This window comes from Anas platyrhynchos, chromosome 6 (assembly GCF_047663525.1).
Source record: "Anas platyrhynchos isolate ZD024472 breed Pekin duck chromosome 6, IASCAAS_PekinDuck_T2T, whole genome shotgun sequence".
Lineage (NCBI taxonomy): Eukaryota > Metazoa > Chordata > Aves > Anseriformes > Anatidae > Anas > Anas platyrhynchos.
This window is the reverse complement of record NC_092592.1, coordinates 15,552,577-15,575,394: the sequence shown is the minus strand read 5'-3', so window position 1 is coordinate 15,575,394 and position 22,818 is coordinate 15,552,577. Positions and strand designations below refer to the sequence as shown.

Genomic DNA, 22,818 nt, shown 5'->3' with positions numbered 1-22,818 from the left:
TCATATGGTACTGGTAGCAACCCTGCATTAAAATTTCAGAGTTCATTTTTTCCCTTTCTCTGTTGTTGACATTGAGGTGAAATCCACAGCTCTCATGCAGAATGAGCTCTGGGTTGCCAGGGAGTTGACCCAGCAGGCCAGGATTGTCCCTCTTGCTCTGTAGAGCAGCACAGGAGCCTCACAGACTGCTCACCAGCGTGGTTGGGTAAGCATTGCTCCTTGCTGGCTTGGCAAGCAATTCTGCTTCATGTACTGGGCCAAGTACAAATGCTGCCTTGCTTGTATCCAGCTTGTACCCTGGGCAATGTGTCTGGGTACAGCCTGGTACAGAAGTATCCTGGGCTGGGCCTGTGTGGGTGAACTAAGTCCTTATCCTATCCTATCTTAGAGATACTCATCATGAACGTTGTGAACTTGGGTAAACCAGGCCTTCAATTGCAGGTTGCAATAGATTCCACCAGCTAAAATACATGTTCATGTCTCTGATGGAAGAGGCTGCTTTGACCCAGTTAATTCTGCTGGAGGTAAGCCACTTGACTTTGGGAGCATCTGTGAATGCAAGGTTTGCCAGGGCCTCAGCACAACTTCTTCCAAGGACTGATGCAAACAAAGCGTATCGTCTACTGAAGGTCTCTCTTCCTACACTGACTCCTAATTTCTCAGCCAGGGCCTGTTAGCTCTGCATTAACTTCTAAAACGCTGCCAGTACACATTTAAATAGCATCAGGTACCGTTCATCCCTCCATACAGGTACTACCTTGCTGTTTGGCCTACTTTTGGAAGATCTGGAAGCACATGTTCTTCCTTCCCATGCCACAATGCAGTAAGTGCAGTTGATATGCTGTATCAAACTGTTGCTAGATCCAGAGATAGGCATGTGGTTTAGTGGCCAGAAAAGGAAACCATAAGACTCTTGGTTTGGCCTTTAATTATTGATGGTCATTTATTTGATGGCCTTTTGTTTTTCTGTCACCTTCTTTGTTGTGTGTTTAACTGTAAGCAGACTGCCACATGTAGGATATTGAACTTTACAGAGTTTCTTCTGTTACGAACCTTTGCTTTCATGAGCTCCGAACTTGTTGCTGTATCCAAATGGAAGAGTAATCCTGCTGAATTTCATGCCTTCCTGAGCTGATGCATTTCCCATCACTTTGATGTGCTTGTGGTGGTGGTGGTAAATAAAGCTGCAGCAAAAGTTGTTGGAAAGCTTTCTGATAAAATCTGAATGTTTGAAGTAATTCAGTATTGAGCACACATAAGATCCTTAAGACCGTAGTGTCTGTCTCTCTCTCTTTCTCTTTCTTTCTCTCTCCAAAGAAAGGAAGAGCCTAGCAAGTCCTTCAGGGGCAGGGTTGAATCAACCACACCTGAGTGCATCCACAGAAAGGATATGAGGGGCTTGTCCTGCCTCAGGGAGAGGAAGGGTGTGTCAGTAAGGGGTTTCAGCTGTGCTGGTGGTGATGGCTGAAAGTTCTAAATGCAGGTACCCGTATTTGTTTGGTGGTGTTTTTTTTTTTGTTGTTTTTTGTTTGTTTGTTTGTTTGTTTTTGTGACTGTGGACTTCTTAGTCTTTCATGCCTCTGAAGCTTGTAGAGGAGAATTGTTTGTTCATGTTTGTTTTCTTGTGGTAAGAAGTCTAGAGGGTCTTAAGAAGGAAACTTTAACTTCTGTGGTTTCTGAAGTCAGAAAGCTGCCCCCCCCCCCCCCGTCTGTTTTCTCAAGGGGCACTTGAAATGTTTTTCTTCAAGTGAAGTCTGGAAGTGAGTACACTGGGAATACATACAGCTGTGTTCTTTATACCTCTCCCTTCCTTGTTTCCAGTCATTCAAGTACTGCAATTGCATGTAGCATTGTAGAGGTCTTGCAAGGGCTGTGTAGTCTCGTAGAGTATGGAGATGGTGCTCTACTACTGCCTCTCCTCTGAAGAACAATGGTGAAGGAAATGCTGAGGTTCCCTATCGCCCCTTTTCTTTAAACAAACTGCTTTCTTCAGTGTCTCCTTGTTTTCTTCAGATCAGGACTACAAAACCATGATAATTTCTTGACTTGTTCATGCAGGCATCAGTCTGAATAAACACTTCACTAACAAGATAAACCAAATGTATAGGTGTATGGCAATACACCAAAAGTTTTTATTAAGTCCTCAAATGAGCAGAGTCATTAATAATAATAATAATAAAATACCACTACAAAAATATTTTTATTTTATATATGGAGATCACTTGCTGGAAGGCAGGTGGGTAAAACTGTACAAGCCTATATTTAAAAAGCAAAAAAAAAAAAAAAAAAGCAAAGGATTTTTCAAACTGCTTATGCTAGTAAGTAGTGAAGTGAGACTCATGGCTTCAGTAATGAGGACTCATTTACAACAGCTATGTAATCAAAAAATGTGAAGAGATGTTCTCCTCTCGTTATTAAAGCATGAGCTATAAATACAGAAGAAATATATAATTTGAATTATTTCGTTCATGAAAACATTACTACGTTAGTTACTTTTTCCTTTGAGAAGCTCAGTTGTCTGGAAGCCTTAATATCAGGTGCTGGGAAGCACCTGTCAGCTCCCTGTTCCTCTAAAATCTACTGTATTGACAGTCTGCCATCGTTGCTATAGAGGTCAAACTTACTGCAGACTACAAGATGGCCATTTGCCCTGCTTTAATTGGAGTGCATTGCCATTCAGGAGATCAGCTGTCCAGCCCCAAGGCAAATTGAATATGTTTAACGAACCAACACTTTGGGGATTTCCAAAGGTTGGCCTGGTTGTTTCCTATTGTGTTTAGAAAAAATCTAGGTCAGAAGGGAAGAGTGGCAAACCAAGAAAAGAAACCATACTGTGACTGAGTTTTTTCATTGTTCCCTTGCAAAACTAAGCAAAAACCCTTAAGGTTTTAGAAATAGCTCTTATAAATAAATGGGAGACACCATGCAGGTCAGATAAATACCTTATTTAGGTAAATGCCTGCCAATAACAAGCACTGTTGTCTTGTATTTTCCTGACATCTACCTTATATTATTAGCATAAAGCATATCTAGTTTTGCACATGGGCTTTCATAGCTTTTTTTTTTTTTTTTCTTATGGTTTCAATTTGAAATGTATGGTTAAGCTGCATTTATTTCTCTTTGGTACTATCAGCTGGCTGGCAGGCAGAAATATGTATCCTGAAAATCTTTTACAGTGTCAGCTTTGTCGCTGGCTTGCCTTATTATTTAGCAGTGTTCTTTACCAGTGAAAGTCCTTCTGTAAGTCTCATATGGTTTCATTTTTGGTGTGAAGTAACGTTTTCGAAACTTTAAGTGAAGTACTGATGTGTATTTTCTTCTGGAAGGCTGGGTGGATTGGATGTAGACATGGAAGATGGTTTGAAATCCAGCCTGGATTTTGAGCTGCTGTAAGAACATAAGGACATGCTTCTGTTGCTTTTCCCTTTTGTTGTAGAGAGGGTATTTTGATTGCAGTGAAAAGAACTGCTCCAGATGATTAAGAGCAACATTTTATCAGGATAGCCTGGAGAAGTGCTTCTCTCTGGCGTAATCAGTGTGGTTTCCAAAGAGCCTGTTGCTAGCCGTAAATGTCTGACAACTTCAGTGAGTTGGTGACTTAGATTGGTTCTTCTGTAGGCTTTTTCTTAGCAAATAATTTGGGAGGTATTATGTTTACCTTGCTGTGATATTAAGTGCACTATAAACAAATGTTCAGAAATAAGATCTCCAAATGACATTGAATCTTTCTGTTCTGTGGGTTTCCTTCTTTTCCTCATGGGTACTTTACGTTAAAAGACAGTCAGTACTGTTTATCCCATACTTCTCAAATTTTTTCAGTTGGTTATCTCAAGGGTTTCAAAAACATGAAAAGTAAGGCAGCATTGGGTGGAAATGCATGCATGAAAAAAAAAAAAAAAACTTAACAGGTGGGAAAAGTGAACTCCTGCCAAGCAAGGGCAGAGAAGAGAAATGCATGGAAGTAGACATGCACTATGGTTACACTTCCAAAATATCTGAAAAGCAATGCCTGACAACCTCCAAGGAGCTGCTGAGGTCTGCCAAGTTAATAAATAAAAATGGAAAGTCTTCAAAAATACCTGCTGATGCAATGGTCTCACTAAAAGAAATGTTTTAGCCTGATACTACCTTGTAACTAATGGCAGTTACCAGTTGACTAACTTTTTTCTTTTATTGCTTCCTTGTGTGGCACTGAGAAAGCTTTTACCATTGCCTCTTTACAAGGAAGCGTTTCTAGTTGAGTCGAGTCTAGCAGACAGCTGCTAAATTCTCCAAGCTATGATTTACCTACAGCCCTCCAGAACCCACCTGAAAGCTGTGATGGTTGGCATCAGGAGTGGTGTCCTAGCAGACTGGTGCTGGGAGGGAAAAATAGCTTAGTCCTTCTTTTACAGCTTTAGTGATGGAAAGTGAATAGTGAGAAACAAGCATACAAATGGCTTGGTAAGGACTAGAGAAACAATCAAGACTTTTCTCTTAACTAGCCTCAATGTTACTGTTACACCTCTTCCTCTGTACAGGAGCATTATCACGATAATGTTGAACCAAAGCTTTTATGCCTTCCCATTCTTAAGAGCTCATTAAGCATTCAATTAGAATTCATCTTCATACACCCACTAGTTATACTTCTGCATGTTTTAATATCAGGGAGATTTTTTTGGCAGAGATAAAATGTATCAATACCTCATCCAAACAGAAATTCTGGGCTTCTGTGGGATTTGCTTTGGAAAACATACAGCCAGCTAATGCTGTGTGCTGCAAGTATAAATACTGTTATTAGTGTAAAGATGATGCCTAGATAGGTGAAATATATTTGGTACAGACATTTATTCCCCAAAAAAACCAAACAACTCTTTATATTTTTTAAACTTTATTCAAGGATCACAGAATAAGAGAAAAGGTTATATGGTAAAACAAACATAGCTCAGGTTCTTGACATTCCTGTCAATTTCTAACCACTAAACAGAACTTTCTACTCAAAAAACTATTAATGTTATCTGTGGGCCACTGTCCAAAAAAGGGAAAGAAAGAAAACCAGCAATTCTAAACCCATCAGTTCTCCATGCTCTTAGTAGCAGCTGAAAAGCAAAAACTTCATGTACCTGTACTTAATAAGACTTCTCTATCAGAAGTTTTACAGTGTAGTCTGTATGTACTGGACATGGTATATATTTACTTGTTACTGTTTTTCTTTAGAGCAAAACCCACCTCTTCTTATCTTTCTTTTTTCTTACAGTGTCACAGATTGTGTGGTAAAACTTCTCCTCACATTGTGGTTAATATTATAAATAATTACTTCTAAAAGTGTTAAGACAGGCTAATTCTGGTTAAAATAGCAGGAAGTATAAAACAGACAATACGATACAAGGGCTCACTACCCATACAGAAAGTACTCTGAGGGGTGCTTAAGATGGTCTCTCAACCAAGATTTCAGTGCATGAGTATCAGGTAAACAGTCGTGGGTGTTTACTCAGTATGCATACTTTTCATTCACCAATCTAGAAAATTTTCAGCTAGATTTTGAGATGTTAATTGCTTGTGCTTTTCTTGGATAATAAATTAGTTCTCAAAAAAGCTACAGGATTCTGTTTATGCTCTATAGAGAGAATAGAGTATACTAGAGAGACTACACTCTATATACTACAGTAACCCAAAGATTAAAATCTTCATTCAAAAGATGAGGTCATGCTGCATGAAATTGAAGGCACATGTATTAAACCAAGTTAAAGTGCTTCATGTATCCCTGCTCATCACTGTACCTCAACCTAAATTGAGACTTGGTATTTTTAATGTGCCTGCAGCAATGAAGTGGTCTGTCCTTTGTGGAACAAAGTAAGTTAAGTGAACAAAGTACAGAGACCAAGATCTAACAAAAAAGAAAAAGCTAGTAAAAGGTCCTGTGGAGTAAATGGAGGAAAACTTAAATCCTACCACAAAACAGGTGCTAGTTGCCTTGTGGCTGCAAATACCTGTTCCTCTTGTAGAAGAAAACCTTTTCTCCATGAAAAGGTTGTTCATTGCCTTTTCTCCATGAAAAGGTTGTTCATCAACCACTGCTACCAGCTGTCAGGGATTTTTCTTATCAATGATGATCAGAGTATGCAATCAATGCCAAACACTGCAAAGGAGCAACCTTTGGCTTCTTGCACAATAATGTGGATTAAACTTTGGAAGTGCCATGACTGAAGGGCTGAATTTCTGCTGAAATATCCACAGGGCCCTATGAAATATCATCATGTAGGTTTCTTCTTAAGGAAGAGGAGAGTTACTTTGGTAGAAGGGCATCGCATCACATAGCAGGAACCTAAGTTAGCTAATTACAGGTTATTTTCTGAAAAATGAGAATGAACAATGTCGAAGGAGATGTCTTTCACAGTCTTCTAGTAGTGCTTCTTGGCTGTAGGTTTGTAAGACACCAGAAGACCAAAAGAAGCGTATCCGAATAGAAGTGTCTGAACGAACCAATGAAACTGAACTGCTGGGTCAGTGATGCCTTTAGATCTGTAACATTAACAAAACCATAAAATGTATCAAAAAGCTTAATCTTGCAGGCTACATTTTAATACTTACTAAGGTCAGATATTGGTATGTCAGAATTGATTAGAACATTTGATCTTAGATTACTGTCACTACTGAGAGCTAATTTTTGAAAGACTACTAACTGAACACACTAGTACTTCAGATTGCAGTGGATTTTAAGCTGTCAAAGAACAAATGTTTTTATAGATATCATGCATAAAATTTCCTCAGTAATACACTATCTCCAATTTCTGTCTATGCTATGTGAAATGACTTGTTCTTTATGACAAGTTTACACACTTCAAAGAATCAAGTAAATAGACAAGCCTAATACTAATCTACCTTTGCTCTTTACACAAATCCATATATACCTTCTTGGTGACGATAGTCTGGGTACTAGCAGGACGAATTGGCCTGACAATTGTTTATGTATCACTACGCAATGCAGGATGGCAGATCACTGTTGCCCGAATTTGTGGCTAGAAAAAGGTACAGAAAGATCAAGAGATCTGACTTGTCATTTAAATAGCACCTGATTTTTTTTCTGTATGTTACACAAAGAGGTCTAGTGATGCTATAAAGAATGTCTGTAAGCTGACTTATACTCAAGTAAATGCATTAAGAGTTTGAAGCAACAGTCACACTATCTCAGTCTAGCAATATAGTCATGCTTCTTATCCCTTAAAAATTCGATCACAGTGACCATCTTGAAGACAACTGTCCTTCTCAACCAACAATGTGACGCTCTATCCCCACACCCTACCGTTGTTGAGAAATATTCCTGGATTTACAGAGAATAGAAGGATAAACATGATAGTTAACAGAACAACAGGTTTCACATTTCCAGTGAAGAATTGTTGAGCCTAAGTGTACACATTAATTTTAGAAGGGAGCTCCCTCTACTGATCTTTTCTAGAACAATTCAGTTGTTAATTGTGTCTACACAGACCAAATTAATGTGTATGAAGTATTGATTAACACAACATTTCTTACTATTCATTCTTAAGTTCTCTTACCAGCTGTGGAAAAACTGTTTATAATCCCATCTGCAGTGTTTTCAAATGAGTGCAGAAATTTAAAAACTAGGTCTTAATTGTACCTGCTTCTATAAGGCAAGCTTACTTGAAAAGATCATATGCAAAAATACAGGCCAGAAGCCAAATGGAAGTGCCACTACTGATTAACAAGTGTATACCTACCTGCTTTCTAGTTCTTCCTCATGCCTCCTTTGTGATGTTCGTAAGCAGACATCACCATGTTTTACATCAGTAAGAAGTATATAGTGTTTGTGACTAGCTAGTAATCCAAGTCAATGTGCAGGTAAACTCATGCTCTTTTTCTTATGGTCTTTAACACTGCTCTGCAAAAACTTCATTACTTAACTTGATTACAATAGACCCATTTGGTCTGGTCAATGGTAATGAAGCGTCCTCAGGTTTAAAATCACCTTAAGCCCATATATCTGAAATACATCTGTAGAATCAGAGTTGAAGTTTTGACATAAAGCTATAGAACTTAAATTTGGAGTTTGGTAAATAGTGATTAACAACTCCTATTTTGTTGAATGTTTTATGCCTTGAGAACCACCTCAGATAGCTTCAACAGAATAAAATCCCTCTGATTCCATGAGATGTTACCCGAGAAGCTTGTGACAAACAGGGCATTAATTAAATCAAGTAGAAAAACATCTAGTGTTCACAACGGCAAACTGACTTGCCAGCTACTATATAGAGACACAAAAATCAAAAAGAAATACTAGCATGAGAAGTAGCAACGGCATTCTTCTGAATTACTACAAACTTAAGGCAAATGAATACAAGGATGATGTGTGTGGACTGCATGCCGTCTCCAAACAATTTGTTCTCCTAATCTAAGACTTAGTTGGCATTACTTTTCGAGTCTGATTGGTGAATGTTTTCCTCCACTTGCATATATAATCAGATCTTGCGTAGTCCCAAACAGAAGCATCCAATTGTATTTTCACAATACAGATAGAATTTAAGCCTCTAATTAACAGTCTCAAAATTTTGTTAACATCTGACTGAATTTAGACATCTATTTATTTTTACCCACTGCTTTCTGAAGTGCTATGTTACCCAGGATCTGACGTAATAATGAAGAACAAGAAACTATATATTATACTATCATATAAAGAATGATTCTCAAAATAAATAAATACAAAGAACAGTGAGTTCAGAGGCAGGTAGACAAGCTTTGGCAGACTTTGCTGCTGCCAGTTCTCTAAGTTGCCACCCCCCCTTTTTGCTACCCAGTACAGCAGTAACCTCTTACGGAGTACAGCAAGCTATCACTGCAGCAAGAATTTTATCAGCATCCTCAGAAACAATATTGTTGCTTATCACCACCAAAATCAGTCTGTAAGTTATGTCACTTGTATCAGAAATCCTTTCCAGAGCATTTAAGGTGAGGGAGGAGACCAACTTACTGGCATAACTGAATACCATACAGGGCTTCTACTAGGTGAATCAGCCAGGATACATAGAACCTGATAAAAAAGAAAACATGTTTTATTTTGTTGAAAATTAGGTGGAAGACTAACATATCCAAAATGCATTATGCAAGGAATATCAAGCTGAACACAGAATTGACTCTACATTTTAAGCTAGAAAGTGATGTGTTTATTATCTTAGGAGGAAAAGTATTGTCTTAAAACTGCCTGAAGTCCACTGAGAAAGTTAACAGAACACATAATGTGGCAATCACACTTGATCAGTAGTTTTTTGTATAGAAGCTTTTTTAAAAAGCTATGCAGGATATGCAGTTCAGATCAGTTCAATATCTATGCCAAAGCAATGATGAAGGCTATCATCTACATGATGCAAGGTAAAATAAGTGAGACAGTCTGAGGATTCCCTTTACATGAGAGACCTGGCTACAGGAAGTGTATTCCAGCTCTTGTTGAATAAGGTAACAAAACGTGTTTTGTAACCCAGCAAAGCTAAGCACTACACAGTGGCTTCAGCAGACTATTTCTCACATGGACAGGATAAGTTAGTAACGTACCCAGGAGCCGTATCGTCCTCCTTTCCCTTTCCACTGTAACAACGCCGATGCCAGGCTGCAAGCCGAGCGTTTAAGCTTTCAGCCATGTCTTAGCCTCTCTGGTCTTCCACACGCCTAGCACCCCCCTCCCGAGCTGTAATGAGCTCGCAGGCAGACCTCTTTACATGCAATTAACAGCCGGGTCACAGCAAAGCTCCTTAGCACAGCCTAAACAGGGAAGTCAGGGACAACAAGCGAGGTGCGATAAATCAGAGTAACTTACGCGTAGCACACCCACGTGTGGTAGTGCTCTGCGATATAGCGAAGGAAGGTGCCAAACGGTCCCAAATAGCTATAAGGTATGGTTGAGGGTCCAAGCGTTACCCACTTGAAAAAAAGAAAAAAAAAAAAGGTTAGCTCGCTGAAACTGGCAGCAGCCTCCGTGCCCCCCTCGGCCCGCCCCGCTCCCTCGCCGCGGCGCCCGCCTTACGCCCAGCAGGATCATGCCGAAGGCGATGGCGATCATCCAGAGCAGCCGGGAGCGCTGGAAGTGGCAGCTGCCATCCTGCAGCCGCTCCGCGCCCGTCCCCGCCGCCATCCCGTCGCCCTGTTCCCGGCCGTGGGCCGCCGCCGCCGCTAAGGCGCTGCTCGGGGGGGGCGGCACCGGGCGGGCGGGGCCAACACCGCGCCCGGCCCCCCGCACGTAATGGCGGCCGGGGCGCGCCTCAGCCCGGGCCCGAGCAGCGAGCGCCTCCCGGCGGCGATCCCCGGGGCAGCGGCTGAGGGCGGCCGCTGCTCCTCCCTGAAAGGCTCGGCCCTTCTGAGGGCGTTTGGTTACCGAGGTGTCCAAGCACAGAGATCCCGCGGCCCCCTGTCCCCTGTCAGTCCTTCTCGCCGTTTCTTAGGTGCTGTTGGGCTGGCGGCTGGCACTGGGGAAGTCTTTTCTCAGAGTCTAGCTGTAAAGCTTGATCATGTTTCGGCAAAGTGCCTGGATCTGTGCCTTAATGCCTAGGCTCCTTTGTGGTTTCGACACCAGAAGATGTCAGTAATTACATTTATTCACAAGTATAATCTGAATTGGAAACTACAGTTGCCAAACAGTACTGTGTGAAGTATCGAAAAATGCTGGGCTAATTTACTTCGTCGAGTTATAGGAAATAAAACTATTTCTTCACGCTTTACTTCCCGAGCCTTCACTTGCAAGAATTCTACAGTTTTGGTGTTCATTCTTCTGGTCAGTGTCACAAAGTGACTGAATTAAGGCCTGGCAGCTCCCCACAGCACACTACACACCAAAATGTCACCAAGTCCTAGCACCGGCGGACAGCTCAGTCAGCTCTGGCCAGGCCATGTTTAGATTTATATAGTTTGAAATACATATCTCTGTGTGACAGGATTCAAACAACTTCATGTTCTTTCTAAGGCCTTTCCTGTGCTGGGGGACGTAGGGATGTTGGTGTCTGACAATCAGCATGGATGCCATCACAGTGACAGGGCTCCATCGGCATTTGAGGATGAGCTCATCTGGCTTTACCCTGCTCCAGGCTACACAGATTGTGCATTGAGCCTATTTTTGTACTAGACAAAGCCACAGAAAACTGAAGAAAAGCATAATCCTAAAAAAAACAAGTTAGAAAGATATTTGCATGGAAACATGTTTCTTTCACTTGCCACACTTGATTTAGATACAGACTCAGGCTGGTAATTAAAGCCACAAGTATTCTTGAAGAATCTAAGACCACAACAGATGTTCGCTATGAGATCAACAGGTATGGCAATTAACACTGCCCTAACATGAAAATGGTGGCTGTATGATCCTCCCGGAGATCTCAAAGACAAATATGCTAGTTTAAAAGAAAGAAAGAAAATAAAAATAAATAAAAAAAAATAAAAAAGGAAGAAAAAGGTTAATAAAAGGCTTTTTCGCTGAAAGTGTGTCTGTAGGGTCCTGAGGTCTCCACCGTGACTATGTATGTAAACTGAGACAGGTTAGTCAAGCTGAAAACAATAAAATGGACCACTGCATTGTAATCCCTGAAACATACCTGTCTCATTCCATACATTGTTTATAGCACTATATCACTCTAGTAGATTTTCATATAATAAAGTTCTTGTTGTACCTAATACTGTAGAAAACTCATTCCCCCTTCAGTTTAGAAACATTTGCTATCTCTAACTTAGAGATATTGACTTATCTCACTTTCATCGGGAAGTACAAAGGGTATTTGCCAGGTAGTCTGCCTCTTTTGTTTTGTGTTCTTGGTAGATGCCGGAGACTAGATAGAGACATGTTAGCTCTTCTGTGGCTTTTAAATTTCTTAAAAAAAAAAAAAAAGAGAGAGAGAGAGAAAAAAAAGGTGGTGGTGGTTACTCTAATCCAGACTAACCTTTATTGCGTGAGTCATCCTACTGGAGTCAGTGATGTGACTGTGTAAACAGCAACTTTTTGGATAAAGAATGATTAAGGGATTGGAATCTTTTTAGGAAATTACTTGGGAACGAACTGCAGTCAACTTTAAACTGGATTTGTGGCTGGTTTAAAAGAGATGAGATACAGCCAGTGAAAGTTACTTAAGGAAATGGAATTATCAATAAAATATTTTTAAATCAGAGTTAAATGACACAATGCTGTAAAGAACTGACTGCTAGAAATGTCTGATTGCTAATTTAACTAGTTAACATACACCTTCACTCCTCTGTTATTTTTAATTTTAAATGGAAAATTAATTAAATTTAAGTTGAAAAATATTTCATTTTCTCTTTGAGATTTGAAATTGGATAAGCTAAGGAAGTATATGGTCTTTAAAGCCTTACAGTTTTCAGCTAATGGTCAAGACTTTTGGCAGATTCATATACTTCAAGGAATGATGAGAAGTGCATAAGAGGAAGCAGTGGGGTACAATAATTCTGACTTGGAAGTAAATAAACCTTCACACATCTCTTTGATCTATCGCTTTCATAGGTAAATGGATTCCATGGGTGCTTGATAAAACTAGTTCTCTTCTATCATGTTGTGAATATAATTGGGAGCATAATGTAAGTCTTGGAAATTGCCAGCTATAAAGGCCCCAGCTACACCTTTAGTCTTTGCAAAAATTAATAACTAAGTATTACCTTTAAGCTATAAAGGTAGTAATTTCTCATGGATTTTACTATAGACTCAGTTTGTGCATTTTAGAGATCAATTTATGTCAAGTTCTGTGTGCCTATCCTAACACCGTGCTTTTTGTTATTAAAAAGGAACAGGCCTCTATATTGTAATGTGCTGCAGCCAACACTCCAGCATTAATAAGCTCTTCTAAATAGCAAAAACTCACCAGTTTGAAGTCCAGGTTGCAAACAGAGCTTCAGTTTTTATTGCAGGCATGCATTTTACAGATCTGTAGTTGGTTTTACTGATATCTGTTGGAAGTCAGTAACTTTTGTCCTACTAAGATATGCATGCATCTCTGATGGATTTCTTTCATGTGTGACATAGCTTTAAAAAGTGAAATACTAACAAGTGACATCCATTTGAAATCTCAGCTTATACAGTTCAGATTTGTGCTACAAGTGTTTGATGGGTTTCTTTTAAGTTGGATTTATGCAATGGGTATTTGGTAGGGTTTTTAGAAGGTATAAAAGATATTTTATGCCATTTGGGGAGACTGTTTAATAATACTGAACCTACCTTACCAGGATAAATTAAACATGACCAGGCAACTTTGTTCATATTGGTTATGTTGGAAAAACCTGAGTAGTTGAAACTATTATAAAACTGTGTTACATGGAGATAAGGGGGCCATGACTGCATACCAGCATTGGGCAGCGTTATGCTCTGAGTGGTTAAAACAGGCTGAAGGAGCAAGTCTCCAACAAGCCATCAGCATTTGGATGCCTTGTTCTGTCCCTTAACTGCTTGATGACAGTGTTTGAGTCTTTTAATAAGTAGTATTTGGTATCTGGTATTGCTTCTGGTTTCTTTCAGAGAGAATTCCTAACTTTTTATTTCTGCTTTCTGCTTTGAAAGCCACAGCGTTAGGTTGCCAAGTTCTTCACGTGCATGGTAGTAAGCACAGGCACACAGTGTTGGGAAAAGGGAAGGTTTCCAATTAGTGCTCTACTCTTGAGGGTCTGTTGGGACCAGCTAATGCATTTTTAATGTATTTCTCAGTTAACGAAAATGTCATGTCAATAGACATTTTTTTAGCTCTGGGTATTTTCTTTTTTTTTTTCTTTTTTTTTTTCTTTTTTTTTTTTTTCTCTCCCCCTATGGGTCTGAAATAGCAATACTGTGAGGGAAAACTGGCTGCAGTACAAAAAAGCCAGCACAGATCTGGCAAAGAAACTGAGTCAGTAGCAGATGGGTGGGAAGCGCACCTCAGTGCAAGCACATGGGCGGGGATACTACTTGGGAGATGAGGAGCAGGACTGACAAGGGAGCTTAGACCAATAGGTCTTTGAACAGGGAGGAGAGGACTGCAGACAACTTGTCTCCAGTCCAAGCAGACTAGCCTTGAGGCCACATTCACTCGTCTTTAGGTGACTAGTTAGCGTAATCAAGCTTGGCAGACTATGATGGTTTGTAGTATTTCTGTAGTATCACATGGGTGTGTTTGTATTGCGCCAACACACACACACAAACGATGTAGTCCCTGTCCTAAACATCTGCAGTTCAGAGGTCTGACCCTCCAAGGTGCTAAGAGTCCCCAAGTGGTTCTGGCGCTGCTCAGTCCTAGGGCATCTGCAGACAGGAGGCTGGCAGAGCCCTCACAAAGAGGAGGGAGACGGGGAAGGAGACGGCAGGGAGTATGAGGGACGGGATTACAATAAGGGAATGCAGACTGTGAACATGACCCTATTGGTCTTAAAATACTGCTGCACTTAAACAAAACGGTGCTTATCTCAGGGGTTTGGGCAAGTGAGGGCCTGCCAGACCGAACTGCACTTGGGAGTGCTCCAAGTTCGGATTTTGGGAGGATATTTTGAACAGAATTTTCTGATGTTTCTTGAAGCAAGATTTGAGTGAATGCATTTGCAACTGCACACGTCACTGCACAGCTTTTCTATCAGAGTTTAAAGGAGTATGAGAATTATGATCTATGCACTGGGCTTTGTACACATGGCAATCCAGCAGCCCATTCCTGCTTGGCTCTGCTGATTTGCCCTTCCCTGTGGTCATCCTAACTCTGTGCAGGCTCAGGCTCTGCCTGCCCAAACTGCAAATCACTGTCCTGCATGGCTGTTTGAGGTGGGCCTGGCCCGCAGAAGAGATTTCCCTTCACCAAAGGAGAAGACACTGCATTTCGTGGGAATGGGAGCACTATTCAGTGCCTTCCCAGCAAATCCTACATACATCTCCTGGGGTTTTTCTTCCATCGTTCGTTCACAAGAACAATTAACGGTGTTAGGCACCACTGAACTACCATTTAATATAGGGCATGAAGTCTGCAATTTCACCTGTTTTTTTTTTTTTTGTTTGTTTGTTTGTTTGTTTGTTTTTCCTTTAAAAGTTATGGCAGTCTTCTCTTTGAAAGAAGTGACGATGACTTTCAAGATTGTCACAGGACTCAAGAACTCAACAGTAGGGAACAGCAAGGAGCATAATGACAGTACGACTAAGGACCCATTTTGAGGTTCAGGCTGCAGATGATCAGTACAACTCAGAAATGTGATCTTGGAGTTTGATAAGTGGTTCTGTGAGGATGCCAGCTCAGTGGTGGACAAAAAAAAAAAATAATAATTTTTAGGAGTTGTTAGGAAAGTGGTGAAGAAAAATATCATTGAAAACATAATACTTAAAACACCGTGATTATTTACATCTTAAATGTTGGAAGACATTTTAGTCTTCCTGTCTCAGGAAAAATACAGTAGCACTGGAACAAGTTCTCAAAGGGGAACGTGAATGACCAAAGGCATGGGGCATAGGGTGAATAACCGTGGATCAGCTGCAGTGAGTGGGGTTCTTCAGTCTGGAAATGAGGTTGCTGAAGGGAATAAGCGATGGGGTTTGATGAAACAGCAGGCAGCATGAACCAATGGAAGTAGCATGGGGCTTTCCAAGTTCTTGTGTGGGACACAGCAAGCACCAAATTATTCAAGCAGGCAACACATCAAGAACAAATAGAAATGTTATTTCATAGATCATGTAGATAAGCTGTGGACGTCTTAGTGAGAGGATGCTAAAATTTTACATAGATTCAAAAAAAAAAAAAAAAAAAAAAAAGACTGTTCCAGTTCACAGAATAGAAGCACATTGTGTTTTCTGTTTACTTAGAAACTAATCCACCTTAGGAAGTCCCTGAGTCGCAAATGACAGCGAGTACTAGGTAAACATGCAGTTGAACTTCTAAGGGTTATATGTAAGAAATACCAAAGTCTAAGATTATTCACAAGTTACATGAAGCTGGCCTAATGCTTTTTTCACCTTGAAATCTGTCAATTTTAATGGGTACTGCAGCAGACCAAGACTGCTTTGCCTTAACAGTTCGTGTTGTTCTCAGCAATAGTGTTTTCCTTCATTATAGCTGTTGGAAACGGCATTCATTTCAGGCAGGAGGAGAGGTCAGAACACTGCTCTGTCACAAGAAACCTGTTTGCTGTAGGGAAAGGCTCAGTGGTCTGGTGACAGCTCTCTCTCAGCTGGTGCTGAACTGGACAATGAGTGCTCTTGCAAAGGAAGGATTATCCTAAATTTCACCTCTCTTTGCTCAAGGTGCAAGATGTGTCTCCATCCTGCTTGCCTAAACACGTCACGGATGTGTGTCTGGCATGGCACTTTCATAATTACTGAATTGCCTTCAGAACAAGATGTGCCCTGTAAGCGCTCCTTGCCCTGCAGAGCAGGTGAGAGCGCGAGCATTGTTTGGCTGCTCGTGGTCTTTGGAGGGCTCCTGGGCACATTTGGCTATGACAGGACTGCACATGGGGGGAGATGTTTGTGGAAGAGGATCCACGTGTTGCTGCTGAATTCCACAGTTTTACATTTGAACATGACATCTCTGCTATTCTCCAGGGTTGCTTTGTAGCGTTTTTATTTCAGTGATGTAAGGGCTGTCTTTTACTGCCAAACCCATAATTAAAGCAGTGTTGACTGGTAAGTAATGGGCTGCAAAATGTGTACCAGGAGATAATTAAAGATGCACTCTAGATAAGCGAGGCATGAACATCCTTTTTATGAGGTGTTAATGTCTGAAGACCAACTAGTGAAATTGATCTTGCCTCCTTCAGGATGAAAGTTCTTCTTAAATATCAATAGCATGGTACTGCCCTGGAAAATGTTTGATGTAGGGATTTGTAGGGGTCTGTGCTTGTCCAAAGACTCCTCAGGCAGGCGCCTGGCGGCTGGGCCCATGCTGCACTCGGTACTTGGGCATCGCGTTTGTGCTTGCACGATTCTGGGGCCTCCTTCGCATCTCCTCACACCAGGGCTGCTCAGGAGGGAGAAAGGAGAGGGGCTTCTTGTTCCTTGATCTGTGCTAGGATAGATGCAAACCCTTTTCAGAGCCATTTTAAAGAGCACTGTGGCTAGTGCTAATCATTTCGTTGCCTTTCCTAGATGTCTGTTACATAGTGGTTTTGTTGTTGTTGTTGTTTTGTGTTTTTTTGTTTGTTTGAGCAATATTTTCGGTACATTCCATGTGTGATTTTAATTCCTCTGTAGATACAGTTATGGTATAACTCTGACATAAAGGGGCATTGGCAGAGGACATGGTGGGTTTCCACGTTTAGACCCTACTGAAATCTGCAGCAAAGTTGTGTGGGCATTGGTGGGAGCCTGAAGACAACCTGTAATCCGAGTATGATCTGAAGAGATACAGTTTTTAAGCATACTGCTTTCTGTATTCCTGCATCTTACTCCACGTTTCTCCCGTTCCCCTTTTTTCACTGCTGTTGGCATTTATTTTACAGTCCTTTGTGAAATGAATAAAAAATACAGGAGAGGAAAAAAAAAAAAAAAAGAGAGAGAGCATTTCCCCTTGATATGGTTTAGAGAAGAGATGGGGAGGCTCACAGACGGTTGTTTTGGTTATGACACATGCAGCAGCCAAGGGAACGTGGTCAGCAAGGGCTGGTCGGTGCCTGGCTCAGAGCATGGCCAAACTGTCACTAGCAGAAATTAGCTCTTAGGCCAAGTCCGTGTGCCAGAGCAGAAGAGGGGGAAGAGGAGGGGGAGGCAAAGATTGCCATCTTGTTTCCTGGAATCTCACTTAAAAACAAACTCACAATCTAAGTCTCTATCAATTAGCATTGCAAAGAAAATCTCTGTAAATGAAGGGTGTAAAGAGGCTGCCTGGCAGAGCGCCTGGAACAATAACTCCGGGAAGTGTGAACTGCTCTCTCCATAGCCAGGGGATGTTAACAAAAGCCCGCTCTGTTTGACCTAGCTAGCAGCGATGGACACTCGCTGTTAGCAAGTAGTGCAAGTCGCTGCAAGCCCCAGCAGTTCTCCTCTGATGACTCCTCCTTATCTCTTCTCTGCTGTCTGTCTGTAAGGGGTGCGTGTGTGTGCTGGGGGGGATCACCGCTCCTCTCCAGACCAATGTTGCAGGCTGCCTGCAGGGTCGGCTTTGTGTTGTACTTATGAGGTGACGCTTTCAGACCTTTTCTGCCAGAAAAAAATGGAAAGCCAGAAAGGGAAAATTATTATTATTATCATTATTAATATTTGCCTTCTCCGTGGCATCATTTTCACTGTGGCCAGACTGTATGAGTTAGCTCTCTTTGTACCTGGCAAATGATTCCGTACCATTCCCTGATCTGATCCATTATGCACCCCACGGAGAGATGAAATGCGGAGAGATGGAAGGGTCATATGCAATTCCATGCTTCCCTCGGCCAGTTTAAAGCAGAGCTCCCCAGTTCTACTTTTCTCTCTGCACCTGTGCATCCCCCTCCCTTTTTGGTGCCTGAATTAAGCTAGCCAAGAACTAACTTGGCCAAAAAAGTGATCGGTTTTTGGATGGAGTAGCTCTGTGAGTTGGTGCACTTTCTAGTCAAGCACGCACTGGAGCTGGCACGTGCAGGACTCTGTGTGAAGCTTTGTGGGGGCTTAAAGGCGAGTAGAATTGCATCCTGTGTGATCAGAACAAGGAGTAGTAGCTGGGTTTGCTGTGGAGAAGATTGTCCATAAAATTGTTGTAAAGCTCTGTAAATTTGCCTGTTGTGTCTGAACCTTAATCTACCTCTCCCTAAATGCGTATCTGAATATTAAAAGTGAACTAAAATTTCAGGGTTAGCAGCATACCTTGCAGTACCTAGAACTGCCAAACCATTTGCTGCCTGGTTTTCCTTTTCTCCCACATGCAAATTCTTGGCTATATGAAAAATTGTGTCCTTACATGGAAAGGAAGGTCTCTGAACCATCCTGGAACTCTGAGAGAGAAATCAATTCCTTGTGGAATGTGTGTGTGCTGTGACAGTCCAGGCTTATGAGAATTATATGGGAAGGAGAAGTGAGAAATTGTTTCAAGGTGTTTCTTCCAGATGTCCTGGACTACACACTGCTGTCATCCCTCTGAAATTGTCACTGCCATCATATACACTTCTGCTAGAAAGTATTCTTTACATTTATACGCATTTATATTTAAATGTATTTTATTGTAATATATAATATTGCAATATAATTATTGTGTTGTTATTATCGTATTATTGTTTCTGAGGGTATTTGTCTTGCTTTATGGACAGAGGTGATAAAAAAGAACTTAGCCTCTGGAGTAGCAGACTCACAGGGGCGGATTGTCATCTCTGGCATTGTCTGGCAGAGCATTCCTTGTTGTTGTGAATGACTGTGGTGGTGTGCCTCACGTTAAAATCCTTGTCCAGCTCAGTTGAGAAGTGGCTGCCTGGATCACAGGCGCGGTGGTCCCTGCAGAATGCAAATACGTAATAGCTCACGCTTTGTTCTTGTACCCTTAAGCTTCACAGCAAGCTGGAGCAGGTCCCAAAGCTGAAAAATGACTGGGGACGTGTTGAGACAACAGACACATGAAGTAATGATGCTGTTGCTCTTGAACTCCTTCAGTGATAGCCTTTAATGGCCTCATTTGACAAATTATTACATTAACTAATTGATTTGCTGCCGTTCTAATCCTGTTTTAACATCTAATCCCTTTTGGCATAGCAACTGTTGCTCCCTGTAAACCCTTATGTCACACTTGGCTCTCTAAAAATATTTCTGGCCCCTCATTTGCATTAGTACTTTGGTCATGACCTCACCTTGGACTGAAACACAGAGCTTGCTTGTTCTGTGCATGACTTGGATGCGTGAAGCTGTCTGGAGGAGGATGAGAAGCCTCAAGGAGGCTTCTCATCCTCCTCCAGAGGATGGGCATGAGGGCATTGGTTATGCTGAGCTCTTCCACAGGCACACGGGAGGGAAATTTTTCTTTCACTCCCCACAGAGCACTGCAGAGAGTGCCGGGGGGAACTTGGTGTTGGTGGTGGGTTCTGGTGTGGTGTCTGGCAAAGCCACCAGCATTTTGCTTGCCCCAGTTAAGTCAGTGAGAAGTTTCCCACTGCCAGGAACAGGAGTGGAGTTGTATAACCAAACGGGGAAGACGGGGACCTGTAACGGGGATGGTGACAATAAGGGAAGGGTTTCCCCTTGGGCAGGGGGTGATGTGGGGCACCCATATTCCTTAGCTGGGGAGACATCCCGAGTGCTTTGGGGAGCTCTGGGTTTCCAGGAAAGGCCGGCCCTGCCGGAGGGCAAAAGCAGCCTTTTCAGGAGGCCGAGCTGAAGTAAAAGGGAAATTATTGCCCTTCCACTTGAATTAAAAAAAAAAGAAAGTGGGTGGGTGTGTGGCGGCGGCGGGGGCTTCGCCGGGAGACGCTTTGGCTCCTGCGTTGGGGCGAGCCCTCGCGGTGTGTATTTTGGTGATGGGATGACAATGGAGGTGTGGGAGACGGCTCTGAGTCACCCCGGGGCAGGCCCGGGCGGGTGGGGGGCGCCGAGGGCCGGGGCGGAGGGCTCATAAGGCGGGCGGCGGGCCCGGGCCCCGCAGAGCTCGGCCTGCATGGAGCCCGCCAGCCCCCGGCCCGAGGCCCCGCGGGAGGGCGGCCGCAGGAAGCGCACGTCCTTCAGCAAGGCGCAGCTGGAGCTGCTGGTCCGCGCCTTCGAGAAGCAGCCGTACCCCGGCATCGCGCTGCGCGAGCAGCTCGCCGGCCTCACCGACATCCCCGAGGCCAGGATCCAGGTAGGAGAGCCGGAGGGCGCCCTCCCTGCCCGCCCCGGCCCCCCTTGCTGGGCAGCGGGGAGGCAGCCGGGCGGCGCGGGGTCCCAGGGGTGTCCCTCGGTGGCAGCGCCTCTTGCCGCGTGTTTCGGCAGAGCGCTTCTGGCAGCGGCAGGAGGCCGGGTTAACGCCTGCTCAACCTTCGCAGGTCTGGTTCCAGAACAGGAGGGCCCGGCAGCTGAACCGCAAGAAGGGCGAAGCCGCCCTCCAGCCCAAACCCGTGTCCGGCAAGGAGGAGCGGAGCCACGGCGGCTGCCAGCAGCGCTGCCGAGGGGCCCTGGGGCTGGGGCCCGACCCCGGCCTCCTCGGTCTGCAGCCCGGGCTGCCGGGGGGCGGCCTGAGCTTCGGGCAGCCCTGTGCGGGGCAGCAGTACTCCAGGCTCGATGCGCATTTCAGGAGCTTGGATAACGCGTTTGGAGGCTTCACCCAGACCCCGTCTCACTTCAGCACGGATTACGTGGGAAAAGGGGTCCAGTTCGGTGCGGGAGCCGTAGGGAGTGCTCCTCAGCTCTCGCTCCCTGTCCCGCAAGTGCAGGACTATCCCTACTGGAAGAAATCTTTCCCTGAAAACTACTACACAGATGCAGATGTTCTCCAGACGTGTACAGAAGATTACCAATATCTGTCAGCTAAAGAGAACATGTATAGGAGGCCTGTCTCAAACTACCTCAGTGCTGACCAAGGCCTGGTCAATGAGAACTGTTTGTATATGAAGCCAGACACTTCCCCCTTCGGTAAGGGTTCCACTCTGAGTTACAGTGAAGGGGAATCTACGCTCGAGCTTAAGCAGATGAGGCACAGCCCACCTGTGGTTGCAGCGAGTGATGCTAGTCCTCCTTTGGTACCTGCAAAACATGAAGGGAGATACCCAGGGACTGCTCCAGCCCCATCATATGGGCAGCAGCTGCTGGAGACAGTAAATGACTATGACCCTCATTGGCTGGGTGTAAGAAACGAAATCTGGGGGAATGGCTTAGACTCAGTGTTTGAGAATGAGCAAAATGGGGAGCAAGGGCCTAAAAGTTATCTTTTTGCTTTGGGTGGCCAGAGTTCAACCTGTCATGTGGGTCACACATGAAACTGTGACAGCGAGTCTGCCCCTTGAAAGATGAGTGATTTTTGTTCAATTTGCAGTGCCATCTAAATTGGCTAGAGGTTTTGCAGGTCAAAGGGTGGAGTGCTTGCTGTGAGATGTGTGTGCTGTCTGGAAGGGAAAGAAAGATAAACACAATTAGCAAGGTATACAAGAGATGACTTGCTGAATGTGTACTGCTGCCCCTTCCCAGCCCCGTTCTGCTGCGATTGCCACCAAGCTGCCTGCAGAGGAATTCCTGTATGCATTTGTTTTTTGGTAGCTTCCTTAACCTATATGTACAGACTGATCTTCACAAATACATCTGTACGGAGACTTAGCCATCCAATGCTCAGACTGTGTGGGATTAATTCTGCCAGGAGGCTTGAGACTATGGAATTGGGTTTGTAGCCTTGCTGTACAAGGTTTTCTTTTTACCTGGGTCTGAATCCACTTTCTTTAACTTAAGAACTTGCAGAAAACAGACTTTATTTACAGCCTCTAATGGAGAAGGCATTTACACAAAACGGGTATGCACATGGCAAGAACAATCTGGGTGGTGGCAGGGAATGGCTCACGGGGTGTATTTGAGTTTTAGGTGTGCTTCTGATAAAGGACACTCCTGGCCTTTTTCTAGATACTTAATGTATAGTGTTTTCATTTAAAAATGACCAAATTTGTAGCCTTTTAAAAGGCAATATTTTTGTGGTGTCCCGCTGTATAATTTTTTCAAATTGTATGATTGTTATTATTTTAAAGGAATGGTGTTAATTTAATTTAAAAAAAAAATTCTCCTTACCAAATGAAGGCTTTCTACCAGGGCGATAATGAACTTGTGGAACTGCAGTCACACAAAGATGTAATTGTGTTCCTGCTTTGCACTTCATGCAGTGGGCCTGTTGTTAGACTCATTGAGCTCCATGGCTGTCTGGAAGACCACTGTATTCACAAAAAATACTCTGATGAAATTAATGGGAGGGATGTACAGCTCTGGAGGGCTTCTGCGGTTGT

The 22,818-nt window shown here is 43.0% G+C and overlaps 2 protein-coding genes across 3 annotated transcripts; one reads left to right on the top strand and one right to left on the bottom strand.

Moving 5' to 3' along the window:
• Window positions 1-1,425: 1,425 nt before the first annotated feature.
• Window positions 1,426-21,964, top strand: LOC113843944 (uncharacterized). 2 transcript variants are annotated; one of them, XM_027459878.3, is made up of 2 exons: window positions 1,426-1,483; window positions 20,884-21,964. In XM_027459878.3, the coding sequence occupies exons 1-2, from the start codon at window positions 1,478-1,480 to the stop codon at window positions 21,811-21,813; spliced, it is 936 nt and encodes a 311-aa protein (XP_027315679.3). In that variant the 5' UTR covers window positions 1,426-1,477; the 3' UTR covers window positions 21,814-21,964. The 2 variants fall into 2 exon arrangements, with proteins under 2 accessions (XP_027315679.3, XP_027315678.3); XM_027459877.3 differs by lacking the exon at window positions 1,426-1,483 and adding an exon at window positions 20,407-20,699.
• On the bottom strand, window positions 4,854-10,190 carry TMEM254 (transmembrane protein 254). Its single transcript, XM_005015748.5, has 4 exons — window positions 10,013-10,190; window positions 9,806-9,909; window positions 8,966-9,025; window positions 4,854-6,501 (listed from the first exon to the last, which is right to left on the bottom strand). Exons 1-4 carry the CDS (start codon window positions 10,118-10,120, stop codon window positions 6,381-6,383), a joined length of 393 nt encoding a protein of 130 aa, XP_005015805.2. The 5' UTR covers window positions 10,121-10,190; the 3' UTR covers window positions 4,854-6,380.
• Window positions 21,965-22,818: the final 854 nt, after the last annotated feature.